General features: G+C 35.9%; 1 protein-coding gene across 6 annotated transcripts in view; it reads left to right on the top strand.

Annotated features, from left to right (window-relative positions):
* The window catches only part of Thsd7b (thrombospondin type 1 domain containing 7B), a 797,324-nt gene extending 774,302 nt beyond the window's left edge, over positions 1-23,022 (top strand). For 2 of the 6 annotated variants that reach the window (XM_045150953.1, XM_045150952.1), the window contains 7 exons: positions 2,990-3,149; positions 4,154-4,327; positions 4,433-4,528; positions 8,459-8,541; positions 10,950-11,142; positions 15,916-16,003; positions 21,980-23,020. In XM_045150953.1, the coding sequence (XP_045006888.1) occupies positions 2,990-3,149; positions 4,154-4,327; positions 4,433-4,528; positions 8,459-8,541; positions 10,950-11,142; positions 15,916-16,003; positions 21,980-22,061 (876 nt within the window). In that variant the 3' untranslated portion in view covers positions 22,062-23,020. Of the gene's footprint in view, positions 1-2,989; positions 3,150-4,153; positions 4,328-4,432; positions 4,529-8,458; positions 8,542-10,949; positions 11,143-15,915; positions 16,004-21,979 lie in introns of all 6 variants that reach the window. The other 4 variants (XM_045150955.1, XM_045150954.1, XM_045150956.1 and 1 more) reach the window with 3 other exon arrangements.
* Positions 23,023-24,441: the final 1,419 nt, after the last annotated feature.

The raw sequence follows: 24,441 nt of genomic DNA, 5'->3' as shown, positions 1-24,441 counted from the left end.
AACTCAGGAGCTAAGGTGCCAGACACTCAACAGTCACACAGAACTTCAATGAAGTCAGTAGTCTTTTAACGTTATTATGTTATGAATTTGACAAATGAATTTCACAGACCACAAGACAGTAAAATATAAAATTTAGAAGGAATTTATTAGAACTTGTTTTAAGGTAAGAACTCCTATAGGACAGGGAATCTCCAGGGAGGAAGAGAACTAATCAGATGACTCTGTTTGGAGTTTTAATGGGAAGGGGAATTCCTTTAAGGAAGAAAGACTAGGTTTAGTAGGTTTCTAAGTAGGATTCCTGAAAAAGGAACAATAGTCCCCAAAATCATAAATCATACTTCTCTAGAAAATGTGTAAGCTGAATACTTTAAAAATCTTTCTTTCTGGGTATAACTTTCTAGAAAGAAGGAAATAAGCAAAAGTCCAGGTTCTCCTTGTAGGCTCAATGATGTTTCCCATATTTAGACAAGGAAAAAGCTGTTCATTTTGGGATTCTGTTACCCTAAGCTGCCTAGCCATTTCTATCTCATATTATTAAAAATTCAAGCATCACTACCTTTGTATTTTAGGACCATTATTAAGTAATAAAGGTTATTGAATATCAAGCACTGGGTGATTCTACAATATTTGATATGATAACCAAGACATTTGCCAAGTTACTGACAGATTGATAACATGTATACCTTGGACATGCTTCATACTGGGTCATTCACATTCTGGATAGAATGGTATAGGGCAGCATTATATCATGCTATTCAGAATGGTATGCAATGAAAAACAAGAGTTGTTATTTCTGGAATTCCCCATTTAGTACACTTTAGACCACAGTTAATAGTGGCTAACAAAAACCTCAGAGAGTGAAACTGTGCCTGTGCCTAAGGAGGGACTATTGAAGATCCTTAGGTCACCACTTTCTTCATGTGGAAACCCTCTTCTGCAACCAGTCTGATCCATCCTGCCCCTCCAATAGTCACTCATGAGCTCCCTTGATGCTTGTCAGCTTCTGTCACTGTCTTGATCTGGCTGATGCCACCTAACATATGCATTTTTAGATCACCCATTCCATGACCAGGAACACAATTGTAACTATCATCACTGACCCTGTTGCCTCTTTTCATTCTTGCTTCTGCAACAACCACCATTTTCCCCAAGGTTCAGACAGTGCAGTCTCCACACCTTTAGAAGGGAAGAGATAAGAAGATTAAATCCACTTTTCCATTGTAGAGTTATCAGACTGTCACCTAATAAAGGCATGTGGCATTTCTGGGCATAGCAATAGAGGTATAAAAGTTGAATTTGGATTCCCCCTCCCTGTCTCTGTCTCTGTCTCTGTCTCTCTCTCTGTCTCTCTCTCACACACACACAAACTATAGCAGCAATAAAGCACTAGTTACAAATTTAGTTTTGGACTTACTGGAAGCCAGTGCAACTTGGTAGTACAGGGGAGTGAATACTGGAATGAATAGTGACTCATGATATCTGGATTCAAGGAGTACTGGCACTTAAGTGGCTCTGTTCACAGCTCCTACTTTCATTAGTAGTACTGAATCATGGTGATAAGTTTTCTGGAAGACGTCATAGGCAACAAAGGCTTATTTGTGAAATTGAGGCCAGTATGTAGCACACTTCTTTTCCTTGCATCCCTTCCTCTCCTGTTTTAGTTCTACCTGACTCTCAGTGTTACCAAAAACAAGAAGTGGAACCTCTTTAACATAAGACTTTGACTTGTATTCTGGTTTTTAGTTATGTATGAGAAAATGTAGCTATCCACTGAAATTGTTCAAAATTCCACTGTTTCCTATTGAAATATGAAAACCTGAGTAAAGTTCAGGTGAAGATAACTCATCTCATAAGTGTCTGCCAAAAAAAAAATTATAGTAGAAAATTTCCCATCAGGCAGGTACTTAGAACTAATAGCCATTAAGTCTTTTAATTCTAAATTTCTGTTTCAATGAGATACTGCCTAAATTTTTCTCTATGCACAGATCTGAGTGTCACTGGTGTAAAATAGAAGCCATGCTGGAAAAATAACTTTGGAAAACAATAGAGGAAAGTCAGTGTTTCCTTGGAATCCCAACTTCACCCATAGAAGAAAACATCAAATTGTCTGCAAAATAAAACCTAGAAAATAAAAGAGAGTTTTGTGTCCTGTGGCCATAATGTTCTATTGGTAGATGATTATGGATTAGGCCATAATGGTTTCTTGGTAGATGACTTTGGATTACCTATGAAAATTATGTATGTTTGTTCTTGGTTTGTCAATTTTAGCCAAGCTCCAATATAAATGGTCATATTCTGAGTACATAAAGTTGTCCATAAATTTTCATTCCTACTTTAATTTAATTTAATTTAATTTAATTTTAACTTACTTTAATCAGCTCTAGAAGCTCAGTGATTAATGTGTGAACTCTTTTCTTTCCCCAGGCAGGACACCCCTAACAGACTAAGGGGTCATTTTGCCAAAGTTCACCCTAGAAAACCAATAAGTTTACTAGGCTTCCTTACAAAGTCTGGGCAAGGAGCTATTTACAGGAGTGTGGGGACTCCAAAGTAGCTATAACATTAAAAGGCCTCATACCAGCTTGGTTGATGGCCTTCCCATAACTGCTTAGATGGAGTTTCCAGCCCCTTAGCTTCCACCCTTTGTGTACTCTGTATCTCCCAGCTGAGACCATAAGACCTCATGCATCATTGCATATATCTGGCATAGGGGGTGCCTGACATCTATCTCAGTTTAGGATCTGCCCCAACCCCCACTTCTATGGGGGAACATTAACCAGCAACCTCCAGAGTTTCTCATGAGTGCATGGTCACAGATACTTCTGATAAAGTCGGCAACGACAACATCATACAGCTGTGATATTTTATTCTCAACAACTGAGAAAACTCCCAGAATGAAACTGCTGAATATGTCACTACAGTTTGCTTAGGGAACAAAACCTTGAGATTCTAATTATTTGAATAATTCTGAGTATTCTTTTTATCACAGGGTGGAGAGTGTGGGGAAGGAATTCAGGTACGCAGCTATTCCTGTGTGGTCCACAATGGCTCTACCTCTCACATAGCTGTCCATGTGGAGGATGCCCTATGTGGTACGATGCCTTTTCAAGACGGCATCTTGAAACAGTCATGCTCTGTGCCATGCCAAGGTGTGCAATTCTGTCAATTATGAATGCCTGCCATAGTGATCTTGTTTATACTTGCATTTGATTTTATTCTCCAGAGCTCTATCTCATCAAAATTGAAAAAGTTAGTTAAATTTAATTCACCTAGAATCATAGTTACAGTAAGGTTTTAAGGGAGATAAAATAAGCAAAACAGTGAATTAACAATGCTGGATTTTGAAATTTAAGAACTAAGCAATAATTTGTTCTTCCTTCTCCAGCACCTATGAACAGTGCTTTCAACATATAGATAGCTAATTGATCCAACAGCAGTTAGTACATTGACCAATACTCAAAGGGTGTTGACTGAATCTTGAATAATAATATAGTGGGCACCAATAAGCCTGTGAGTTTCTGAAAGCACTCTAAACAATCAAGTTATATGTTAATGAAAAGGTCAGTGTCAATAAAAACATTATACATTTATATATAATAATTATATGTAATATATATTATATAATTATAATGATTATATAATAATATAATTAATATATAATTATATAATATTATATATATAATATAATTATATAATAATAAAATTAAATATCCCTTAGGTAAGAGTGTTTCATTTCAATGACCTACTTATTCACTTTTATATAGTTTCTATAAACATCCATTTTATAGCATTATACTGATTCTTGGAAACTGAACTATTATAATCTTTACATCTCCTTTGGAAAGTGTTTGTTATTACTAGTAGACAAATACAATTCTCTAGCTATGTCTACTATGATTTGAATTTGAATTTTGAGTCATGACAATCTAGATTTTGTTGTACCCTCCTGTTGAACTATATTAAACTATAAATTTCTTTCTTATTCTTACTAGTTTCTAGCTGGAAAGTTGGTTAATATAGAATGAGTAATATACCTCTACCCACCCACATCCCTGCACTTCCAACATAAGCCACATTCTGGGTCCTACCCATCACTGGTGTCTAGAACTTATTCTCATGCCATTTTTTTTGCTTGCCTTACACGATCATCCAGGAGATTGCCACATAACTGCATGGTCAGAGTGGAGTAAGTGTGAATTAACTTGCATTGATGGGAGAATCTTTGAGACCACAGGCCGTCAATCTAGATCAAGAACATTTATAATTCAGTCATTTGAGAACCAAGACAGCTGCCCTCAACAGGTTCTAGAAACACGTCCTTGTACAGGTAGATACCAAGAGCACTTTTCAGTGTGTGAACTTTGATTGGCTACTGCTTGTTCTATCTTTAAGTGAGGTATAACAGAACTTTTGTTATTATATCTATGTACAGGTGGCAAATGTTATCACTATGTGTGGAAAGCAAGTCTTTGGAACAATAATGAACGAACTGTCTGGTGCCAACGTTCAGATGGCATTAATGTCACAGGTAATCCATGTTAAGGCTTGTGTAGGTCCTTCAAAAAGGTCTTGTGGTGTGCTGCTTGTGAAAATTCACTATAAATTATAGTCAAGGGTAACTGGGCAAGTGACATAATCATAATCTCCATGGCAGACTTTTGTAAGACATTCACAGTTTAGAAAGCTAGCAATTCTATGTGAAGACACATAAAATATGTAAGCTAAACAATTCAGTCAAAACACAAAGTTCCCAAGTTTTTATAGTTCTTGTTTTGTTTTGTTTTTCAAGATAGGGTTTTACCCTAGCCCCGGCTGACCTGGAATTCACTATATCTTCTGAGGGTGGCCTCATACTCATAGCAATCCTCCTCCCTCTGCCTCCCAAGTGCTGGAATTAAAGGCATGCACCACCGTGCCAATCTTGTTCCTAGGTTTTTTGATCTAGGATAAAAACGGAAGATGTAGATGCTAGTTTAACTTGATTATTTCTAAATTTTAAATCACTTAAAATATCAGTAAAAGTATGTCTAAGAACATGCTTTAGGGCTGGAGAGATGGCTTAGTGGTTAAGCCCTTGCCTGTGAAGCCTAAGGACCCCAGTTCGAGGCTGGATTCCCCAGGTCCCACGTTAGCCAGATGCACAAGGGGGTACACGCATCTGGAGTTCATTTGCAGAGGCTGGAAGCCCTGGCGTGCCCATTCTCTCTCTCTCCCTCTATCTGTCTTTCTCTCTGTGTCTGTCGCTCTTGAATAAATAAATAAAAAATAGACAAAAAAAAACTTTAAAAAAAATTTAAAAAAAGAACATGTTTTAACATATATTCCTTCTCTACTGAGCTGCTATGTTCAGAAGTTGAAATTCAAAGGTTAATAAATATAGATTTTTTTAAATATATTTTTATTTAATACAGAGCCAAGGAGAAGAGAAAGACAGAGGGAGGGAGAGATAAGGAGAGAGGGAAAGAGGTAAGCTTGGAGGGAAGGAGAGAGGGAGGGAGGGAGGGAAAGAATGGGCATACTAGGGCTCCTAGCCAATGCAAATGAACTCCAGATGCATGTGCTACCATGTGCATGTGGCTTACATGGTTACTGGGGAATTGAACCTGGATCCTTAGGCTTCATAGGCAAGTTCCTTAACCACTAAGCCATCTTTTCAGCCCTATAAAATATTTAAATTGAACTGTTGTATATGTTAATGGTACATTTTCTTTTTTTTGCTTTAAATAATGAATACTAGATTGTGACAATTACTTGGTGTCTAAAACAGGACTGAAAGATCCATTATTCTTAGCAGTGAAATTGTAACTGTGTACAAATAGTCTTCTCAACAATTTCAAAGATTCTTTTGATGCCTTCTGGTCAGGACAAATTAAATGAGCAATGATTTTACTTGGTGCTGCCACCAACAAAGGGCTTGTTCAAGTGTGTGTAGCAATATAAGAATTGCAGCTTCTCCTTTCTTTTGCTGTCTCCTCGAATTATTGGTATCAATCTACAGTTTAATCCATGTAGTCATTTATTGTGAGCTACATTTTTATTTTTAAAGCTATTAAAACTAAATACAGGGCTGCAGGGATGGCTTAGCCAAGTAGTCAAATGCACAAGGTGGGACATGCATCTGGAGTTCGTTTGCAGCAGCTGAAAGCAGTGGTGTGCCAATTCTCTCTCTCTCTCTCTCTCTCTCTCTCTCTCTCTCTCTCTCTCTCTCTCACTCTACTTCCCTCTCTCTCACAAGTAAACACAGTAAATGAAAAAAAAAATAACTGGGCTGGAGAGATGGCTTAGCGGTTAAGTGCTTGCCTTTGAAGCCTAAGGACCCCGGTTCGAGGCTCGGTTCCCCAGGTCCCACGTTAGCCAGATGCACAAGGGAGCGCATGCGTCTGGAGTTCGTTTGCAGTGGCTGGAAGCCCTGGCATGCCCATTCTCTCTCTCTCCCTCTATCTGTCTTTCTCCCTGTGTCTGTCGCTCTCAAATAAATAAATAAAAAATGAAGAAAAATATACATTTAAAAAAAAAAACTAAATACACCCTAAGTCTGTCTAACTAAAAGTAATTTTTTAAAAAATCCTCACACTTTCATGAGCCATTTCCACACTGGTCAAGGCTAACTTGCAACCTGTCTGCATGGGGTGCCTTCTGCATATGTGACATGTGATCATCCAACAAATAAAAGTGAATCATCAATATCATGTAAATATTATTAGGGCTTAATTTAAAACACATTTTACAGTTTATGTAAATTGTGGTAATCCACTTTGAAGAGAAACTTTATCCAAACACAATGCCTTGAAACCTAGCTGATAAGTTTCCATCCTAGTGTTTTTGGCTTAAGTTTTGATAGGTATTGTTTTTCAAATAATAGTATTTAGCTGCTTCATTCCCAGGAAAACTCTATTTCCTACATGATTATAGATTCAAAGCCTTCTTGCTAGCTACAGCATCATAATGTGTATCAGGTAACAATTCCAGTACTGAAAAGGCTAAAACCCATCATATGAACTATTTGGAGTCAAGGAGGACAAGAGCAGTACACTATACAGGTGATTTTCAGATTAGCTAGACCTCACTATATAGTTACTAAATATATGTGTTCACACAAAGCTAGTTACTAAGCACCTACAAATCCTGTGTCAGGGATCTGGCTGCCCCCACCTAGAGTTTATACATTCTTAAAATTCACTGCGAGAGTCTGTATGTGATTGTGCATGTGTGTTCTGGCTATTATACATGTGAAAACATTGCCATAGTGCTTGGTCCTGTGGGCCCATGGAGTCATCTGTGGCATTCTGATCACTTTTGGCTGTGGGAATTGGTCTAGGGCCTTGCTGGACTGATCAGGTGCTGGAGAAATGTCTTCAAGTAGATGTGTTTTCTGCTCCTGACTAAATGAGGTTTTATCAGTTCTGCACTGATCCATGCACTCAGAGACTTTATTCACAAGCAGTGGCCCAAGATAGAATGCCCCTGTCAAAGAACAAGCCAAATAAATAAATAAAACTACCATATACAATATAACAAGAGAATATCTGATTTTAAACAACACATTTTACATTGAAAGGAAGTCGGGTAGCTTTGTTAAGCAGCTAGGGTGACTAGGCCCCTGAAAGTGTTTTGTTAGAGATCACAGAGGAATCTGGCTTCCCTTTGTCTCTTGCCTAAAGAAGTTCCCTAGACCTGTTTTTCCACACCTGAGGCCCTCCTGGGAGGGAAATCTTTTCTAATCAAGTCTAATCCTGACATTGTGGTTGGTCAAATTTAAGATGCCAGAACTTGGCATCATGGCTGACCTCTTCCTGAACCAGCAGCCTCTAGACCAATCAACTGTCTCTCTGGCTCACCTGAGCCTGAAGGTAGGCTCCACAACCATAAGGTTCTAAATACATTTACCAGAGCAGGGTAAGTCTCTCTCTAGGTGGTCTCTTTATCACTCCTGTACCTTCAGGTTTTGGTAAGTCTCCCTTGATCCCCTCTCTACCCCTTTCTGTCCTCCACATGTCAGGAGCTCCCTGTAATTTTTCTTTTCTCTCTAAATCTCTTTTCACATTTCTTCTAGACCCACCACCTGGGCTCCAGGAAACATGGGTATATAAATTTTCCTTCTCTTGGTTTTGTATTTCCCTAAATAAATATAATAATTTAATAACTATCCTTCTTAGTTTGACTTGCCCAATTTTTTGTTTAAATACAAACACAAACTCAGGGTTTGGGGTTCAAGGATTTTCGTGGACTTCCCTCAGACCACATATTGGAGTCATTAATAAGCTAGGGCTAGATCAAAACTCTATAATGTGCATTTAAAAGAGTAATAATTAAATAAAAATATTAAAAAGTAAAATAATAATAGTCATAACCATGTTTTTATAAAGTGGCCCCTACTAGAATATTTTTTTAAGTAGTAAACATTTTAACATCTCTGTCATCGATAAATCTGAAAGTGTTGGCGGGGTCTCTCTTGTAGGAGGCTGCTCCCCTCAGGCACGCCCTGCTGCTATTAGACAATGTGTCCCAGCCTGCAGAAAACCTTTCTCCTACTGCACACAGGTGAGTCAGATGTAGGAGCCCTCCTCAAGTACTCAGTTCTGTGTTGTATATGATGCATAGTTGCTTGTCTGCGGCAATCCTGTGATAAGTTCCAAGGCCTCACAGCACCATCTAGAGGCACTTGCTGGGTGAACCACAGGTACTAAGAATTTCTATGCAATTCAGCTATTTAATTTGTTAGCTGTCTCTACCATTTGAGTTTTTGGTTGTTATTTTTTTTCTTTGTGTGTATGTGTACATATGTTCTATTCTTAGTTGTTCATACATCTAAATCATGCTGAAACATATAAATGTTGATCAAATTTGATAAAATTATTTTAATTTATTATGCTACAATGATTACAGTATGGGTAAATTTGGTTCACTAAAAATAGTCTGAATATATAATCATAGTTGAAGAATATTCATGTCTGTGTGTATGTGTATGTGCATGCATGCAGGTATCTCCAAGATATTTTTACTTAGGCATGGCAGTATTTTATTTTATTTATTTATATTTTATTTATTTATTTTATTAGTTATGTAAACAGTATGCATACAGTCATGTTGGTACCATCATTATCCTCCTCCCTGTCATCCCTCCTCCACAGGGACCCTTCTCATTGGGGAATGTAGATTGCGCATTGTGGGGTTAGCCATCAGTTATGGCTGAGGTAATGTCTTTGTGCATAATGTCCCAACATGTGGCTCTAACAATCTTTCTGCCCCCTCTTCCACAAATTTCCCTGAGCCATGATGAGATTGTTTTAGGTCTATTTCAGTGATGAGGTCTTGGCAGCCTCTGTGTCTCTGGATATCTGGTTTGGGAGGAGTTGCATGTTCTCTGTGTCTATCTCCTTCACCCTTGTGCTGGTACCAGGTTCACCAAGAAAGCAGCACTCTTGCTCATTTCCCCAATTACTCTTGGTTTTAGTTTGGGCCTTAGTGAGGTGCAATGGGCTGATTCTCTCCTCAATATCTGTGTCCATCTGAAAAACAGAAGCAAATTCTCCAACGGAGAGTGAAGTCAGCACCAGATAAATGGAATAGCCATTATTATTTTAGAGAGACTTTAATAGGTGTAGGCCCTCTTGTAGCTCACAATTGGTGGTACCTCCAGTTTTAAAAGCAGTTTTACTCCCTTTTTCCTCTATACCTCCTATCTACTCCTGCTTGAAATTAGTGGAGAACATGTTCTTTACTCTATCAATGATGTTCAATTTTGTACAGTGATATACACTTATATATCTTAAATAAATGGATTTCTTCTCATAGCATGCTTGTTCTGAAAAAAAATTGACTAAGTTAATCAAGTAATACAGGTATTCAATCATATTTTATGGCTCTTTTACTAGAAGATGCTTAGTTCTTTAAGATTAGTTCATTTTTACCACAGAAAAAGACAGCAGGGAGGCTTGCATAGAAGAATAGAAGGGAAAAGAAAAACACTAGGAACTGCTTCATTTGGACTGATAATGTTTGCAAAACAGCAGTTACTTTTCAACCAACTGTCTGGATGCTGTTTTAATAAAACATGAAGTATTTTTCTCATTGAATATTTTGCATATGTGACTAACTGGTTGCCACTTTTCTCTGAGTAACATTAGAGATGCATCTTCAAAGATGTCTTTAGTAATTGAGCAAATATCCATTTTCTTAATTAACAGAATTATTTTCATATTTTCTTCCTAAGACAGATAGGAATCCTTGTCTGTTATTATCATAGTTAGCTTTTCAAAGATATTTACTACACATGAAAATGACCAGGAATTTCAGAGACAAATATAAAGGACACATTGTCACAATATCAGCTAGGGGTGTGGTATAGTGTGACACTCAAGTTCATACAAGGAATAGTAATATAGACAGGTAAACAAAATACTGTTCTTGGACATGTGTCTTGGGTTAAGTTTCATTCCTCCATATTAGGTGCAGAAAATCCATTAGGACTAGTTACCAGCCACTGGTTGAAGATGCTAAAAGCTTCTACCACCTGGGAAAGTGACAGAATTTAGACATCACTTAATTCAAAGAAAGAAATTACACAAGTCATGTGACTTTACTTCTCAGTGGGAAAGGGAGGTTGGAACCAGTGAGCAGGTATTTAAAATATGTCAAGCAGGATTGTGGATAATATGATTAAATTCATAAACATATCTACCAAACAAGAAAACTATAATTTTACATTTGGAAGGTGCCAGAAACATACACATGCTAGAAAAACCTGACAAGTTATATAATGCTGACTTTGGAATTCAGAAGATAACACACACACATATAATATATGTATATATAACTGGTCAATCATTTGCTGAAAACCCTCATTTCCTTGATGTATCTTGCAAAATTAAGAGGTTCAGTATTTAAATTGGTCTATGTTCATGTGCATCACTCCATATGTTACCATAAATATATGTTTTGTGCTGTAGAGTGGAGTTTGTGGCTGTGAGAAGGGATACACTGAGATAATGAGATCCAATGGCTTCCTGGATTATTGCATGAAAGTACCTGGTTCAGAGGATAAAAAAGCTGACGTGAAAAATCTTTCTGGGAAAAATAGACCTGTAAATTCCAAAATACATGATATTTTTAAAGGATGGTCTCGTCAACTACTTGATACAGGTATGCTTCAGTTACCAATAAGAAATGCAAATTATCTCATGAGAAGTTTATATTTTGAACATTTATCATTCTGGAAAGAGTGGAGGGAAGCAAGTAAGGAGTAGAGAATTGAGAGGCAATATGATTTAGCTCAGGGTTTTTCAAATTTGAGCATCATGTGATTCACAATACCCTTTATATATTCTATATTTTCATGAAAGTTATTACTCTGTTACTTTGGTATAAGAGGCAGTGACTTAAATAGCAAAATGGTATCATTAGAAAATATTTTAGGGCTGGAGAGATGGTTTAGCAGTTAAGCACTTGCCTGTGAAGTCTAAGGACCCCAGTTAGAGGCTTGATTCCCCAGGACCCACTTTAGCCAGATGCTCAAGGGGGCACATGCATCTGGAGTTCGTTTTTCAGTGGCTGGAAGCCCTGGTGCACCTATTCTCCCTCTCTCTCTCTCTCTCTCTCTCTCTCTCTCTCTCTCTAATAAATAAATAAAAATGAAAAAAAATTAAAAAGAAAATATTTTAAATTGTAAGTTGTGTTTTTATAGCTGGATTTTAAAGTAAAGGGGAAATTGGAATGCAACCTGGGAGATATGCTCTGGGTACTAGCAGTTGTTATGGAATAGATTCAGCATTAGTACACAGCACCAATTTTCCAGGCAGATGTGCCTCCCTGATACTGCACCTTACATAACTGCCTTTGAGCTGGTGTAACTTCCAAAGTTCTCTGCAACCTACCTGTCTCTGTCTGTACAATCTATCTAGTGAGCATCTTCTTTGGAGGATTGTCGTAGACATTGCTAAGTTTCTAGCCTGTAGTTCTTACTAAGGATAGAAAAGAAAATGTGTTAAATGCTCTCTGTGCCCTATATTTTGGTGGAATATCATTGCCTACATTTGAGAGATTAGCAAACTGAAACCATCAGAGCAGATTAAGTTTGCCAGAGTCATACCAGCAAGTAACAGAGGTGGATTTCAAGAAGCAAGACACTAAGGCCTTCATATACCACCTTTTAAGGAGGAAAAGGCACGTCTCTTTGGGCCTATCATATATACCACTACTAGGAAGTATACACTACAGATGGCATAGCAACCTACACAACTGATGGGATATCAGGTAAGAAACAGACCAAAATACTTGGGCCAAAGTACCCTGAGAAACTTTCTTTCAGACCTGCGGCCTTAGGCAATACCTGAAGTGCCATGATGCCATGTTTAATTGAAGCAAAAAATAGAGCTCAGGTACAAATGACTCTGGATCCAATTTGAGAAACAAGGCTCATATGCCATGACCCACTTTAAGAAAGAGCACCACACCTTGTTCAATTCTTCATCTCCCCATATGCTAAATGCATTGAAAAATATCTCATTAGTTTTATGACTAACATAGAAGTAAATTTAGATTGATGAAGATAATATGCAATGTAGACAGTTTCATCTGTTACAAATAGACATTTCAGTAAAAGAATTGGGATTAGGTGTGAGAGGAAATATGTCTTCAAATCTACAAGTGAGTTTCATAATCTCTAATCCCTGAGTACACTGGGGGTCCAAATAACTATCAACAATAGCCCATGTGTGGCTGTATGTGTATCTGTGTAGACATGCAAGAATATATGAGCATGTGGATACATGAATATATGTGTTTATGTATGTGTATATTATTTTTTTGTCTGTGAGTTATCTTTATTAGGTTCTAATAGTGAAAACATAAACTAGAATAACTCCACAGGAAGAAAATGAGTTTACCTGATACATTTTAATCTAAAACTTTCCCCATAAGAATCCATCTTGCAGATATATACACAATCCCAAAAAAAGTATATAAGTGACATCATTACATGACTACTTGTGATATCAGCTGAGTGAGATGAGTAACAACAAGTTAAGTATCCATAAATAGAATGATTTAAAGATTTACATGTGATACAACTGTACATGTATATTATGGACACATTAAAATGCGGTGAACCTGCTTTGTGATCTAGTAGCAAAGATATTCAATCTATATTGATAAGAGATAGAAAATTACAAGTGAAAATGCACAATGTGCATGATATTTTTTGCTTGCTTCCTGATTTTACCAAGCCCTGCTATTTCCTGGTCTCAAAAGTGAACTATTCTTTGCTTGCATTTGGGGGAGGTAACAGGTGGGTGGTCACACCCAGATGTTTATATGGGATCTAGAAATTAGAACTAGGGCCCTTTCATTCCCCCTCTTGCCCTCATGCTTGTACAAAAAGCACACTTAACCACAGTTCCATTTCTCCAGACCCAATTAGTGGTTTTGAAAGATTATGAACTTGTGTGTCTGTGTGTTTTTACTCAGAATCTTACATTCACAGATCAAAACTAAAAAGATTCACACAGAAATTAGAAAAGGTGAGAGGTCTCAGGTAAAAAAGTAAGAAAAAGTAATAAGAAGACGTTTTCTACAATGTATCTCCTTAGATATCTTAAATTTTATTTATTATATGATTTAAAAATATGAATTTATCAAAATAGCTTTATTATTAAACCCTTTCTAAAATAATGTTCTGGTCCACTACATTCTGCTGTGGGGTTCTATAAAAAACATCCTTGCTCTAAGAAGACTACTAATTGCTGCCAATGTAAAAAAACTAAAAGCAAAGAATCTCATCATTAGAGTTTCAGGTCAATCAGAATAAAAAGTTTTAAAGAGTTATGACTGCAGAAAGATATCCTTGTTTCATTGAACCTCATCCTCAAATCTGATTGAAGCTTGAAAGTGTCTTATAGGCAAAACTGTAGTAGTTAGTTACAAAACAATTGAAAGAAATTGTGATGTTACTTAATTATTACTTGTAATTGATTTTTGTTGATCATCCCATAGATGCTTTTAGAAAATGATTCTGCTTGCTATGTGTATTTTGACCTGAGGTTACTTATGTCCCTGTAGTATAACAAATCCCTAAATGTGCTTCTTTCACAAGGGAATGCTATTCCTTTGAAATGCTGTTATTTTTGACAGGCCTCTTTTAACTTTAATTATCTATAGGCTCACATAAAATGAAGAGAACAGATTAAAAGTAAAGAAACAAGCCAATCATGGTGGTGTACACCTTTAATCCCAGCACTCAGGAGGCAAACTAAGGAGAAGAGCCATGAGTTCAAAGCCAGCCTAAGAATAGAGTGAATTCCAGGCCAGGGTAGGCTAGAGTGAGACCCTACCTCAAAAAACAAAACAAAACAAAACAAAAATTCCAGAAACAATTAATTTCTAATTACACATATGAAAATCATATTGCACTGAAGCTATATTTTACATTGAAAAAGTCACAAAACATGCCAGAATATTTCCTTGATTTATCTATATTATTTGTCTGGTGGTATGAAATCTAAACTTCACAATTTTCCAGTGCTTGGAGAATTGCTAACTTGCTTGGTTATGTGATTTTTTTTTTTTTTTGCTTATCTAATTTATGCAGAAAGAAAAACTGCTAAAATGTTCATGTTAGTTTTCTTTGCACAAGGGATTATGAGAAATTACATTTCTATGTTCTTTATATGGTCAGAATGTTTTGCAAAAATTGTGTATGATATGTATAAAACTATAAGCAGCTACATATAATTCAAAATAGTCTGTCTATTGACTTGATGTAGTTGATTATTAGGTTTGGACGTTGTTGTTTGTTTACAAACAACTTGGGGCTAGAGAAATAGCTTAGCTTGTAAAGTGTTTGCCTGTGAAGCCTAAGGAACCAGGTTCAATTCCCAGTACCCATGTGAGTCAGATGCACAAGGTGATACATGCATCTGGAGTTTGTTTGCAGTGGCTGAAGGCCCTGGCCTGCCCATTCTCTCTCTCTCTTAAATAAATAAATTAAATTAAATTTTAAAAATACATAATTTGATTGATATCAATTTAGTTTATTATTTCCTGGTTTCTTTTTTATTATTGTGTTATTTTACATGTGATAATAATATTTTATGAATTTATGTGTGTTTACAGCTATGCATAGTTCAGAACTCGGGTGAAAGCTATTTTGCCAAAAATGTTACGTATTGCCATGCAGCTGCAACCTTATGATTTTGTTTGTTGGTTTGTTTGCTTGCTTTCTTCCTTGATTTGATTTGATTTTTGAGACAAGACATCATTGTTGTACAGTTTGGCCTCACACTCATGGCAATCCTCCTTCCACAGCCACTTGAATACTGAGCAGGTAGACATGAGCCACCATACCCAATATTTTGGAGGGTTGATTATATCTGTAGAAATTCATGAATTGTAGTACAATTTTATGTAATTTACACTTCATTTTTATATTTATACTTTTATTTTATTTATTTGTGAGAGAGAAACAGAGATAGATAATGAATGAGAATGGGCATGCTAGGGCCTCTTGCTGCTGAAATGGAACTCCAGATGCATGTGCCACATTGTACATATGGCTTTAAGTGGATATTGGGAAACTGAATCTGAGCCAGCAAACTTTGCAAGCAAGTACTTTAACTGATTAGCCATCTCCCCAGATTTCCACTTCCTTTTTTCATAAATATAATCTCTGGTGAGTATACAAAAATCCTGTGATGTTCACAAGAATGCCAGCTCCTGATTACATATGGCAGCTCACAGTGAATTCTAGTAAAAGACTAACTTCTGCTATTGAGAGACAAATTGGCTAGGATACTCTTAGGTTAGAGAGGATCATCAGCTCTGGATTGGCAGGCATTGTGTTATTCTCTCTCTGATTTTCTCTCTCAAATAGCAATAGGATTTTGTTTACTAAGCCTATTATCTTATTTCTATCTTAAACAGATGGCCGAGTAAAAATTTGGGTTTATGGCGTTTCAGGTGGCAGTTTTCTTATCATGATTTTCTTAGTATTCACTTCCTATCTTGTTTGGTAAGTAATACCTAATGGAAAAAGTATGCTTCATGTATGTGTATGACAGGTTATATTAAAAGAAATATTCCTGAAACATTGGTCACAATTACAGAACTCAAGACAATTAATAGTTTTCAACAACAGAAAGGTTAAATCGTTGAAATATGAGACCATTATTATTATTATTATCATTTGATATCACATTCCTTGGTTTTTGGATAATATCAGAAGATATAAAAGACAAGTCATTAAAACATTTGGAATTAACTTTTGACTTGGTTCATAAGTTTCACTTTCCATGCATATTGACACGAGGCTTACATGATTGAGCTCCACACTCAGGGATTCTGATTTACTCTTGGTTCTGGCCAGATTACTTAGATGTACAAAAATTCCTCAATAATTCCAATCTTTGTTAAAGCTGAGACCCCATACTTCCTACTTAAACTAATTGTTCCTCGCCCTCTCCTGCCACGTTTTCACCTGCTAGTGTACTATAAATAACAGCCAAGTCTGTGTCAGCTCCGACCAAATAGGAGGATCCACCCTACCTAGCTTGTTTGTCTGCTTTTTTTTTTTTTTTTCCAAAGTAGTGTCTCACTGTATCCCTGGCTGACATGGAACTCAGTCCAGCTCCAGCCTGGCCTCCAACTCATGGGGATCCTCCTACCTCTCTGCCTCACAAGTACCAAGATTAAAGGCCACCACACCCAACTTTTTTTGTATTTTTAAATTTATTCATTCAAAGCCACCCTATATAGTAAGAGACCACTTTTGAATTTCTATTCTCAGGAAATGATATAAGTTTAATGTACAAAATATTTTTTAGTTCATGAGCAGTCCTAGAAACTGGATATACATAAATATTTTGTGTTTTAAATTATGTTAAAGATATTATCTTCTCAAGAAGAAATTTTAAGTTCTTTTTTAATTTTCATGAGATACAAATGTTATGTCACTTTTTTCCAAGTCTATCATTCGTGTATCTAGCCCCAAATTCTATTTCCAAGTCTACACAGGTTTTAGAATCATTGTTCTTGGGCAGTAAAAATTGGTAAAGAAAATAAGATGACTCTTGTTCTTTTTGCCATTTATCATGATCAAAATTAAATGTCTAGAAATTGGATCTGTGTACAGCTAAAGTTTTCAGAGTGTTTACTAAAAATAATATCTTTAGTCAGTCATTGACTCTACGCAAATGATTTGACCAATTTAGATGTTTCGGTTAATAAATTTTGGCAAGTACTGACTAGATAGGGTATAAATGAACAAATGGGAATCTGAAAGACTTTTTGAGTTTCAGAATGATAGTAAACATTCTCTACAAAAAAAAATATTGGGAATAAAAATATTTCACTCCCAGCAAAGAGTACACTACCAGGTTATCAGATAACTTGTTGGTCAGTAACAACAGTTTCTAAGTACTAATGTCACAACTCTAATTCAGATTCTATTATTCCCTATGCCCTTGAATATATAAGAAATTAAAGCTAACAGAAAACATACGTTTTTCCTTTTTGCTTTCCTGTACTCCCTACAGTCCACACATTTTAATCACATTATATATTTTCAACAAAAAAAAATTTTAAGAAAGGCTTTGTTTATGTAACTTTAGGCTCTTAGTTTTATCACTGATTTGTGGTAATAAAACATTTCATTCTTTCTTTCTGTTTATTTACTTGTTTGTTTTGAAGCAGTTTATCACTCTATAGCCCAGGCTACATAGTTTGCTAGGTGGCCCAAGCTGGCCTCAAAATCACAGTAATTCTCCTGGCTCAGCTTCTTGAGTGCTGATATTACAGATGTGAGCACCAAGTTAGATAAGAATTTTTTAGATGTAAAATAACAGTCAAATTTACCTTTTACTCTTTTCAGTGACCAAATTACATTAAAAGAAATCTCTGTGACTAGTGTTTGAGTATACACATTCATTATTCTTTGTTCTGTAGCCACAGTAGTATTCATAAAACTTAGCTGCAGGTGACCAGTCCCTCTCCTCCTCAAACATCATCTGTAAAATCTCATCCCCATGACAGAAACGTTACGGTTGTGCTTCACGTGCTAGCTGGTAAACTTAAGTCTTTCATAATCTGAACCTAAGCAACCTTCTCAAATTTATTGTCTCCTCCCTGGACCCTAGACAGGCTGAATAGGCCCAAATTTCTCACTGAACAAAGATTTTTTAAAATCTGGTTGAGATTTGAAAAGATGGTTTGTTGATTAAGACACTGGCCTAAGGACCCAGGTTCAATTCCTCAGTATCCATATAAATTAGATGTACAAAATAGCACATACTTCTGGAGTTCATTTGCAGTGGCTGGAGTTCTTGGAATGCCCCTTCTCCCTCTCTCTCTCTCTCTCTCTCTCTCTCTCTCTCTCTCTCTGTCTGTCTTTCTTTCTTAAATTTATATATATATATATATATATATATATATATATATATATATATATATTCTATTTAATAATTTTTATTTTATTTTTTTATTAAGTTAGATAAAGTAGAAAAATATCTACTCAAGTGTTATCAATGTGCTCACTTACTGAGCCCCATCAAAAATACAATGTTATCTGTTAATATTTCTTTCTAATATATTGGTTTCTGTAATTTTATGGTCAGAAAAACTTCATTTATCTTTTGCCTTTAACTTCCATATCAGTTACTTTGTCATTCACTTCCTCTATTCACAGTCAAGTCTATTTTTTTTTCCTATTTGCCGTATTCATTGCCATGCCTGCTTTAAGATACGACACTTCTTAGAATCTGTCTGTGTTGGTGGTTCAGAGGTTTTATCCCAACTGCCAACTGCCCATTCTCAGTCCTTAGGAAAGATGGCCATTTTATTTGTCCTATGTTTTCATTTATATTTTGCATTCAAAAAACATTTTATAACAAAGGTATTATTCATAATATAATAAATATTTTAAGTGGTTTTGTAAAAGTCTGAGAAGTGTGTGTTTATGTAATAATAGTCATATTAGGGTACTTATGGTATTACCTTTAAACTTTCCCAAGTAGGATGCTGCTTCCATGGTTTGCTCCAATGACCCATTCATCTAAAATGAAAATGTCATCACCAGCTATTGGCATTCAACCCATACTTCCAGCAATACTCACATGCCAACATTTTTCTGGTCAACTGTCTGAAATAACTTGTCTGTTATATATCCTCCCCATGGCATTTACTTCATGCCATCAATGAAGGTGTTTGTATAAATGCCTTCCACCTCTCCCAAATCCTGAAAACCTTAAGAGAGAGTAATGTAATTACTATTTTGTATTTATTTTTGTAGTACAAATTTTATTGATATCTATTAAATATCTTAATAACTAAATAAGTATATTAGCAAAGACTAAATTTATGCCCATAAAATCTCCCAAACTGTCATCTTTTATATCTTTCATAAGCTTATGAAAGATATAAAAATAAGGCTGGATTTCCAGAAATTGTTTTTAGGGAGTATAGGGGGAAAACTTTTTTGTTATTACAGATTAAATTTGTTGTTCTTATAGCCATAAATATAAAGCACCCTGGGGTTGAGGGTGGGGGGGAGACGGCTTAACAGTTAAGCGCTTGCCTATGAAGCATAAGGACCCCAGTTCCAGGCTCAATTCCCTAGTACCCATGTAAGCCAAATGCACAAGTTGGCACATGTGTCTGGAGTTCGTTTGCTGTGGCTGGAAGCCCTGATGCACCCATTCTCAATCCCCCTCTCTCTCTCTCTCTCTCTCTCTCTCTCTCTCTCTCTCTCTCTCTCTCTTTCTCTCTATGTCTGTCTGTTGTTCTCAAATACATTAAAAATAAACAAAATTTAACAAACAAAAGGTACCACACACCAATACCAGGGCAGATGTTCAAGAAGATGTACACTTCCAGAAGGTTTCAACCTCTCCTATGATTTCTTTCCACCTTCTACCTTGATGTATATTAGGATGCTGATGTCCCTCTTATCCTTACTCTAGCCAGAATATAATTAAAGTACCTGGAATACCCTGGAATACACTTATGATTCAAACAGATAAAGTTAAATTGGATGCTATTCAGGTAATTATGAAGCACCCATCGGATGACTGTGGAGAGTATGAAAGGCAGGATACACAGGCTAAAACTCCCTGTACAGAGGATTCTATATCCTTGGATCCCTGCCTGGAAGCTCTTTGCTCACAGCTCATTTCCAACACTCAGTAAATCTCAGTGGGAATCCATTACATGCCAGGTGCCATATGAGGCTTCTGAGAAGATGTATGATTCCTTCCCATGAAATTTTTAAAAATTGTTATTGCTTTAGCTTCAATGGCTTGCCTTAAGCATCAACTGGAAAAATAATTTTGTTCATTAAATTAGAACTTGAGCATTTCAAATTAAGGAAAACTTCCTACAACTGATTTTGTCATCCTTTCTTATTGTAATAAAATTCATATAATATTAAATTCACCATTTTAACTATTAGGTAAAAGAAACCACACACAAAAGCCACAGATGGTTTGATTCTGTTTGTATGAGATATCCATAGAGACAGAAAGTTGATTAGCAGTTGCGAGGAAACATCAGGGTGGGTGGGAGGCCTAGAGACACTGCATAATGAGGACAGAGATGCCTGTGAAGGGCTAACAGTGCTCTGAAGATAGAAAGCAGTGACTGTAAATAGTACTGTGACCTAATAAGTACTACTGAACTTTACACATTAAAATGTTTGCTTTTGATTTTAATATGTCCTAAATGTAAAATTTCATTCACATGTGAAGACAAAGGCAATAATTTCTAACAAATGCCAAATGAATAGCAAATATGTGGCTTAAGTTTCTGTGTTGGGTTTCCATAGATCCAGGTTCCTCTACTCAGTCAGTGACTTCAGGGAAGGTAGACAATCTCGGTAGTCATCCTCGGTCAGGTAGCAACCACCCTAATGCTTCCATTATTGGAGTTGTTATGAATTTATTGAAAAATCAAATATAAAATGCTCCACATGAAACTTGGCATTCAACATGTATTCACTGAAAATAAATAATAGATGCTACTGTAAACTATATAGAACAGCAATTTGGAGATGGGCAGGGTGTAGAGAGATAGTTTCCTGTTTAGGACAGCCAGGAAAGAGTTAGGCTCTGAAAATATGGCAAAAGGCATTGAGAAGGGAAGGATGTTTGTGAGGAGAGGAGTTCATGGCAAAATTCCACATATAAATATTTATAAATATAAAGTTAGAGTCACCCCCACTAAGAAAAAAGAATAGAAATACATAATGAGAGGGTCCATGTGAATTGGGAGTTTCATTCAACCTCAGCTTCTCTCATTAACAAAAATGAAAATAAGCCCCTCTAACCTAGCATAATTGTTACCCACAGGTAACACAGACACCAGGTGAGAACAGCTTGCACAGAGTAGAATTGTTGACATTTTTTTTTGCTAGCCAATTATGACTTAGCAGATAAATGTCAGGTTTCAGGCCATTGTAGAAACATATTTGCTTAAAATCAAGCCATTTGCAGAAGCAAGTTCTCTTAAAAACAGGACCACCTACAAGGCATAAGTGACTGTCTACTGCAGCTGCTGATAGCAGAGGTCACAGTAGCTTAGGCATCAGTGAAGAGCTGATGTCCATGCTGCCATGTATAATGAGGAAAATAATCCTGCCACTAAGTTTCTCACTTCCACTAAGCCAAGATTTTGAATAGATGGTGGCTTATTTTTAAAGGGTTAAAGTATAAAATACAATCATGCACCCATAATGATGTTTCTATTCATGAGAGCTGTGTTTATCACTGCATCACTGTGGTCACATAAGACTCAAGTGACAAAATTGCCTAACAATGTATTTCTCATAATGTTTCCATATTGATAACAGACACTTGAATATATTCAAAAAAGACAGACATATGCAAAAAATTAATCATTTCCAACTTTATCATTTGAATTCCTATATTGCAAAATTGTCTTTGGCAGGTGAGACCAAGCTCTGTAAACTTTATCTGAGGAATTATTTTTCCCTTTGCAGCAAGAAGCCAAAACCACATCAAAGCACACCTCCCCAACAGAAGCCTCTGACTTTGGCCTATGATGGAGACTTAGACATGTAACTTGAAAATGAAATCGAAATGTAGACATCAACTGCAACTGCCTTAACCACTTTCTCTTTTGTAGCTCTCAGACTTCTCAGTTTTTTGAGGAATCTCATGATGTGATATATTGGGCAGAATACAAATATTGCAGAAGTAATATTGCCCTAACTTCATTTGGACATGGAGTCAAGGACTACTAGGTCTGTCATTTTGTTTTCAAGTTGTTTGTTGGTACGAAATGTTTTGTCCTTTGGTTTCCCAGGGGTACTGAAAACCCTTCTTTTCCTGTTTGAAAATGGGAGGAAGAATGGTGAAGGAATTCTCACAGACTTGAATATACTTGATCTTCAGCAGCACATTGACAATCTGGAGGAAAGTCCAATCAAGGCATTTACTGCAAATGATGAGTCTGACACTGTATTGTTATGCACTATATTAGTGCAAAGTCTTTATTCTTCCCATACTTCAACATGAGTTTTCTAGAGTCTACATTGGTTCAAAAACTTTCAAATTGGATTGCCTATTTTCATGACTATAAAGAGAATGGGATTCCATTTCAGAAGTTCTCTGAGTTTTTTAATCTTTAAATTTTGTGTTTTTATTTTGTAGCCAGGGTGTGATGGCACTTTGCAGGTTGTATCTGTTGAATAGTGTGTGCATAATTGCTGAACAAGGGGAAAGATAGGTAGCTTCTGAGAGAAATGTGTCCTGTTACAAATAAAATAGGTGGTTATAATGGAGAATGGGGTAGAATATTTGTTTATTAAAAGTGTATTTCAACAAAAACAGCTATGTCAATATAGCATTGATCACACACAGTTATAATTCAGTTTAATGGTAACAAAATCTGCTTTTGTAATTTCAATTTTATGATCTGAATATTTATAAATTCTTTTTTATTTAATTATCTGACCTTATTTAATATGCATTGAACACTAAGCCTATTTGTAGAAAGTCTTGTTTTTATAAGTTTTCAACAATAATTAAAATAACACATTAAGAAGCTGAGACCATTTTATGAGATAATTGTAATTCTAGGTGTTGGAAGTAAGAAGGTGCCATCTGTGGTATTGACTTGTGCTTGTAACAAATAAAATGCTCAAGAGACTGTAAATTTGGCTGTTTTATATATATATATATATATATATATATATATATATATATATATATATATATATATATGTTTACTTCCTAAGATGTTTGCTTTAACAAGATAACTTAATATACATTTGCTGGTATTGCCAGTTTAGGGGTTGATAAATACAAACTCTAATAGAAAAAAAAAAGATACTCCAGATTTTCAGAACTATCAGGTGTCAATCACAGATACTCACAGAGATGCCTGCAATTTTGAAGGAATATTCATAACCCAAATAGGGTTAGAGAAAAGCACTGTAATCCTATAAACACCAATAAATATATGGCCCCAGAGACCTGAGAAAATAGGCAAGTTAGAAATTTGAAGAGGGACTTTGAGGAGGTTTAATTTATACTGTGACTTCTGAGCCCTTTGATCAACTGATCTTATTCAATGGTTCTATGTTTTTAAAGGAAAGAGTAATTTAAAAAGAATAACCTTATTTAAACAGTATGACTGACAAAAAAAATCTTCCAGAGTTGTTTTTATAAAATAACTTTAGCTATATCATCAGTTTCCCTCAAAGTACCAAGAAAACCCGATTTGGTGATCAACCTTGGCTCTGACATTTACTACCCATGTAGCTTAGACAGAAATGTAAATTATCTGTGCCTAGTTATATGATCCATATGCATCAATAATAAGTATAAGATGCCTTACATTCAATAAACACTGAATATAGTAAATACTTCTATAATTAGCATTTCATAGCACATTCATATTGGGACCCTTGAGTTACTATTTTTTCATTAAAGTTCAAATATTATCAAATTGTATTTAAATTTTATATTTTCAATGTTCATGAATAAAATTGTTTCTCCAATAATACAAAATTATAAAAAAACTATTTTATTTTAGTTTATATCCCTTTTTTCACATATTATCAATTGAGTCTATTCCTTTATTCAAACAATATATATTGATATTGACTGACTATCTGCCACATATAGACAGTTTATAGGGGTTCTCAAGACACAGGCAGAATGCAGTCAGACTATCACACAAACTGCCTCCATCCCAGTTCTGACAAAGTTTTTCCTTCCCTCTGAAATACCATAAGCCAAGCCTTCACAGTTCATAGTTCTTTCTGTGTTTAGGTCTTCCAAGCTCTCACTAAAATGGCTTCTCAAAGTCCTCTTACTAGCCTTGCAAGTCTTCTCTAGTCCAAAGTTCAAAATCTTTTCACATTCCTCCCCCAAATCAGTTCCAGAAGACCAGAAAAAATTTTACATAGGTTTATTGCAGCAATGGCCCCACTTT

The sequence above is a fragment of the Jaculus jaculus genome, chromosome 5 (assembly GCF_020740685.1).
Source record: "Jaculus jaculus isolate mJacJac1 chromosome 5, mJacJac1.mat.Y.cur, whole genome shotgun sequence".
NCBI lineage: Eukaryota > Metazoa > Chordata > Mammalia > Rodentia > Dipodidae > Jaculus > Jaculus jaculus.
This window is presented reverse-complemented; position numbering and strand designations above follow the sequence as displayed.